Here is a 5,282-nt window from a genome sequence, read left to right as displayed (position 1 = left end):
GCCGCGTTCGTGGCGGCGCCGTGAGGGTGACGGGGTTGGGGGGGGAAAGGAAGGGGAGCGCGCGCGTCATCGCCGCGCGCCGCGCGTGCCCAGCCCGCACGCGCCGCGCTCCTGCCCCTGCGCGCGTCCCTCGGGGAGGGCACGGCCCTGAGAATCCTGCGGCGGGGCGCGAACACGCTCTGCTTGGAAAAACTTTCCCTGCTCTCCAAGCTAAACCTGCCCCGACTCGGCTTCATGCTGTTTCCTCTAGTCCTGTCCCTGGTCATCAGGGTGCAAAAATCGGCATCTGCCCCTCCGCTCCCCGTCCCGAGGATGCCGAGGTCACCCCTCAGTCTCTGCCAGCTGGACGGACCAAGTGCCCTCAGCCGCCCCTCACACGGCTTCTCCTCCAGGCCCCTCAGCATCCTCGTGCTGTCCAACAGCTCCATGTCTTTTCCATATTGTTTCCATTTTGGTGCCTAAAATTGCATACAGCACCCGAGGAGAAGCCGCAGCAGTGCAGGGTGTCACTTCAGCCGTGAGGCGGCACATGAGGGACAGAGGCAGCGTGAGCTGACGCCGGAGTGCCGGCCGTCGGGAAAAACATCTGGAATTTAGAAAAAAAAAAAAAAACGCAAAACATGCATGCCAGACATTCGGAGTGGTTAACACCATTGTGGTGCCCAGCCCGCAAGGTGCGGATGCCCTGCAGCCCCCGGGAAACAGCCGGGCCGGTGTCGGGAACACGGCGGTCAGTGCTGCAGGCAAAAATGCAGCCCAGACATCCAGGCTGCCAGAGGAACATCCCTCCCTGCTGTTCTGAAATGTTGCCCGTAAGTAAAAAGGCCTTTACAAGTGGCTTTTATGCTTAGTTTGTGCTAAAATGAGAATACCTGTTATCTTCCCACCAACATTAAACCGCAGACATTGGCGTTTTACACACAAAAGTGTTGAAATATCTCAGTTACGCCGTCTTTTCAAACCCTGTTAACACACTACAGTTCTAGTACAAACTTAAATGTAAGTTGTGTTTCTGAAACTCACAAGTTTGTGTTGGTGAGGACAAGTGCTGCCTGATTTTCCCATGCTGGTTTTGTACTTTCAGTTTAGGATAAATATTGTCCCAAATATTAAGTGTAAGACAATATCAATGACATTATAGAAAGACATTCCTTCTCCAAGGACAAAAATAAGCAAATAGCCCTTGGAGTTTTACTGGCAATCTTTATGTGGAAATTCTGTCTGATTTTACTTTTTCGTTGTGTGAATTTGGTGACAATATTCATTAGTGAAGGCTTGGGGTTAAATTCTGTTACTCTTCAAGTTTCCTAAGAGTAAATTCAGAAGGGTTTTTATTGTTTGTGGGAGTCGTCCAAACGATGTTACTCCTCGTCAATTACAAAAAGATGTTAATTTCTGCATATGTTGAGATTTCTGCTTGAAGTGGAGTCAGAAAAATTCCTGTTCCTGCTCTCTCAGTGAACTGTTAGGTGCCTCGATCCATCAGGCTGGTGGCAAATCACCCATTTCAAAACAGAGAAGGTGCTGATGATGGTGATCTTCAGGGGGAGCTGAAAATAATTCCAGGGGAAATAAGTCGTGTATTGGGGCTGGAAATCAGCTGTGTCCCCTTTAATCCATGCCTGTCTTCTTCACACAGAGGCTGCTTTACAGCTTTGGTGCTTGCACATGTGCTAAGAAGAGTGAAGGATTTAATGGACAAATTAAGGAGGTGTAAAATCACAGCATTGGAAATCTGTAGGAGGAGGGTAAACAGAAAATAAGGTCAGTATAAATGGTTAATGAAATAGAAGCTGAGAAATTTCTGTGTTTCTGAACAGTGAAGGGCAGGGCTACAGTGGTAATGAAATAATGGAAATACTCTGGGTGTTCAGCAGCGGTGAGTGTCGCACTCTGCAGAGTGAATAAATAAGCAAATAAATCACAGGTACTTAGGCTAAAGCAGGAATTTTTAGAAAGAAGATCCTGATGATCTACTGTGCCCACATGGAAGCGTTTCTTCCTTTGAGCTGAATGCTCTGTGGGCTGAAATGCTTGAATTGGATTATCTTACTGAACCTAGCCTGGAGGGAAAATCTCATTTGAGGACTGGAGAAGAAAACCCAACTGCATCAGAATCTTTGCTTCTTGACAGCAAGCTGCCAGCAATTTTTATGGCCTAATCAAAATAAATATGAAATTGACCGTCTCTTTCCATGGCAGCCTTAACGGCAATGTGCCTTTGCTGCTTGGCTGCCAGTCCTGCTCATTTACACATCCATGCATGACATGATGTATGCATTATTCCAGCTGATAAGGTTATTTGGGAAGAAAGGCTCTGCCTAGATATTCTAATGTAATTTATAATTTGTTTTTATGATGAACAGTTGCGGGGGGGGGGGTGGGAGGATGGGCAGTCCTTGCACGCAGTGCTGCTGGCAGAAGTGAGGCATGAGCAGTACCTCCTGCTCAGACGAGGAACGGGATATTCTGGCCAGGATCCAGGGAAGCACTCAAACAAGCTCTTTATCTGAAGCACAGATAAGCACCTTTGTCCCTTACGTATTAGAGGGAATGTGTCACAGCTTCCAAGGCTAAAATTGAGCAAAGAAGTTGCCTGGTATATATGCTCAAATAATTTTTATTTAAAAAACAAAACAAAACAGAAACCAACCAACCAACCAAAAAACCACACAAAAAACCCAAAAAAACCCAAACAAACAGACAAACAAACAAAAAACCCCCAAACCCAAAAAGCAAAACAAAACAAAAAACACACACACAAAAAAAAACCACCAAAAAAAAAGAAAGGGATCTAGAACTGCCAGAAAATCATCCAAACACCAGCTTAAGGCAAATTTGTAATAATATCTTCATCTGCTTGCTGGATGTCTCTTGCTTGATCATCTTCCATAGGCTAGATTTCAGGGTAAACCCCAAAATATTCTTGCTGTTTCCACCTGTACTTTAACCTTCACATCACCTCTTGGGGTTTACTGCTCTCATGAAATAATTTTTTTGCTCCAAAGGGTCCTGCCAGAAATTCTGATCCTGTAGGCAGTGCTGCATTGAATGAACTCTGGTTCCCAGCCCTCAGCAATCCCTTGGGGAAAGTGGGAAGTGTTTCCAAGGCTAGATGCCAGGCAAGCAACAAAGTCAGAGGAAAAGAAGTTACACCTCTCCTTTTTTTGTCTCCACAGCCTGCAATTTCCCTGTCTCCAGGCAAACTGTTTCCATGATTTCTATGGATTCAAGTGAAACCAGTTGCTGAGTTAAGTGTCATGCTAAGCCAGAATTGTTACAGCTTGAGTTGAAGGCTCTGAATATACAAAACAAATGTCTGAGTTCAGATTTTAGTGTGGTTTAAAATTTTCAAACCTTTTTGAAGCATCTTCAAATTCTCTTAAGAACCAATAGGTGTCTGTGTTAAAGTAGAAACTGTAATTTCATTTCATGGGGAACAGGGAACAGGCAAAAATAGAACAAAATTGTTGCCTGAAAAGAAGCACTTTCTCATATCCTAATCTTAAATATTACTTGAGAGGTCGGTTAAAGTCTGGCTTGATGCAAGAGCTCAGGAGTGTGAAAATTAAGTGAATATCTATTTGGAATCTAGTTTGGGTTTTCTTTCCTGTTGGAAAGGTGTCAGAAAATGTTTCCTGGTACCACATAATGATAGTCCTACAATACAGAGGAAATCCAGAGTACTGACAAGCTTATGAGTTCCATCTGATCCCTAAGAGATGACAGCACATTTAATAACATTGGGGATAATCAGATAATCAAGTTAAACCATTAAATCAAAATGGCTTTTTTTTTTTCAATTATTTCTCTGGCTTATTCAGCTTCCAAGTATCTGTTACAGACCAGAAATTAATTTTGACTGCCTTGAAATGCTGGAAGTCATAATCTTTCTCAATCAAGTGGTTTTGTTGTTCTGCATGGACAGCCTCTCTTAAAATCTTGATACTAAAATGCTCCTTTTAAAACAGAGGATGCATCTTTTTGTTGATTTGGCTGATTTTAAAAGAAATTTCACATTTACAGTTGTATCTTAGAATGCAGGTGTTGTTAAAAGATAGAAGTGTGGTTGAGAAGTGCCTCCTGTTGTGTAGAACAGCCACTCACCAGGGTCTCATGCACAAGAGCAGGCTGTCTCACATGAAGTATTCTCTTGTGCCACATGTGTCAATCTCTCCATATTTTCCAAAGATCCCAATTCTTCATTCCCTACCCAGAAATGCTTACAGGAAAACTGTTGTGAGTAGTTGAATTCCTCACAGTAATACAAGCAAAATGGGAAAGTGTCCAGTTGTTGTGTCAGAGATCACAGAGGGCCAGGATGAGCACTAGAGAATGATGGATGCTGGTCTTGCCTTTTTCCACCAGGTAATGTTTTCTACGGTATGGATGAAGTTGTCAGAATGATGTTTTGTTACTTCAAGAAAAAGTCAATTATCATTTTCCCAAATTGCCTCAAATTTTTATATTGAGCTCTATTGTGAAATATTATTCACAGGTCCAACAAGAATAGAAGATTTGGTGTAAAATCATAAACACTCAATACATATTTATCTCCTTAGCTCAGACTTGGCGTGATGCTATACTTATTTTAAGAATTTGGGAGGCTTGGTGAAGTAGAATTTATGAGCTTTTTTTTAATACATATTTCTTCAGAAAACAATACACTTCCTCAGGCCCTCACAAAATTTGCAGTATATGCAGCCATGCTAATGTTCCCTCTGAAATTTCACTTCCCTGGCTTATAAATCCTTGGAAGCTTTGGGAATATGACTTGAGCCAAGACAAATCATGCAGGGAGGTGGACAGATGGAACCATGAAAAGCAGAACTCATGGTGGGTCCATCACAATTGTATCGTTCACCAAAATCTGAGTCAAGTGGCCAAAACTCGTGTTTTTGCTTCAAGCCACGGGCAGGGTTCTCAAATGTCTTCAAGGGGAGAGACATTTTCTGGTGCCGCTGGCGTTCGGAGCTGTTTGGCCTGTGCCGGTGTACGGTGACACGGGCTGGGGAGGCAGCGAGGATGGGTGCACATGTGGGCATTTCAGTCTGGACGGGAGGCTCCGACTGGAAGTGAGCCACCCCAGGAGCTTCTCCTGCCGGTGACGGGTGGCCTCGGAGCATCGTTTGTGTGACAGGGGACCTGTGCCCCAGGAGCAGGGACAACACGCGCCAGGCTCAGAGCGCCAGCGCGGTGCAGCCGCGGTGCCCCCTGCGCCCACCGCCCCTGTCCCGGTGCCCCCTTGCCGCCGGGGCTGCCCCGGCGGGGGGGGGCCGCGG

General features: G+C 44.9%; 1 protein-coding gene across 2 annotated transcripts in view; it reads right to left on the bottom strand.

Moving 5' to 3' along the window:
• Positions 1-699, bottom strand: part of EXOSC9 (exosome component 9) — a 5,325-nt gene extending 4,626 nt beyond the window's left edge. The window contains exon 1 of one of the 2 annotated variants that reach the window (XM_031061973.1): positions 634-699. In XM_031061973.1, coding sequence (XP_030917833.1) covers positions 634-654 — 21 coding nt within the window. In that variant the 5' untranslated portion in view covers positions 655-699. The remainder of the gene's footprint in view (positions 1-633) is intronic. The other variant, XM_031061972.1, reaches the window with a different exon arrangement.
• Between the last annotated feature and the right edge of the window lie 4,583 nt (positions 700-5,282).

This window comes from Geospiza fortis, unplaced genomic scaffold (genome assembly GCF_000277835.1).
Source record: "Geospiza fortis unplaced genomic scaffold, GeoFor_1.0 scaffold636, whole genome shotgun sequence".
Lineage (NCBI taxonomy): Eukaryota > Metazoa > Chordata > Aves > Passeriformes > Thraupidae > Geospiza > Geospiza fortis.
This window is presented reverse-complemented; position numbering and strand designations above follow the sequence as displayed.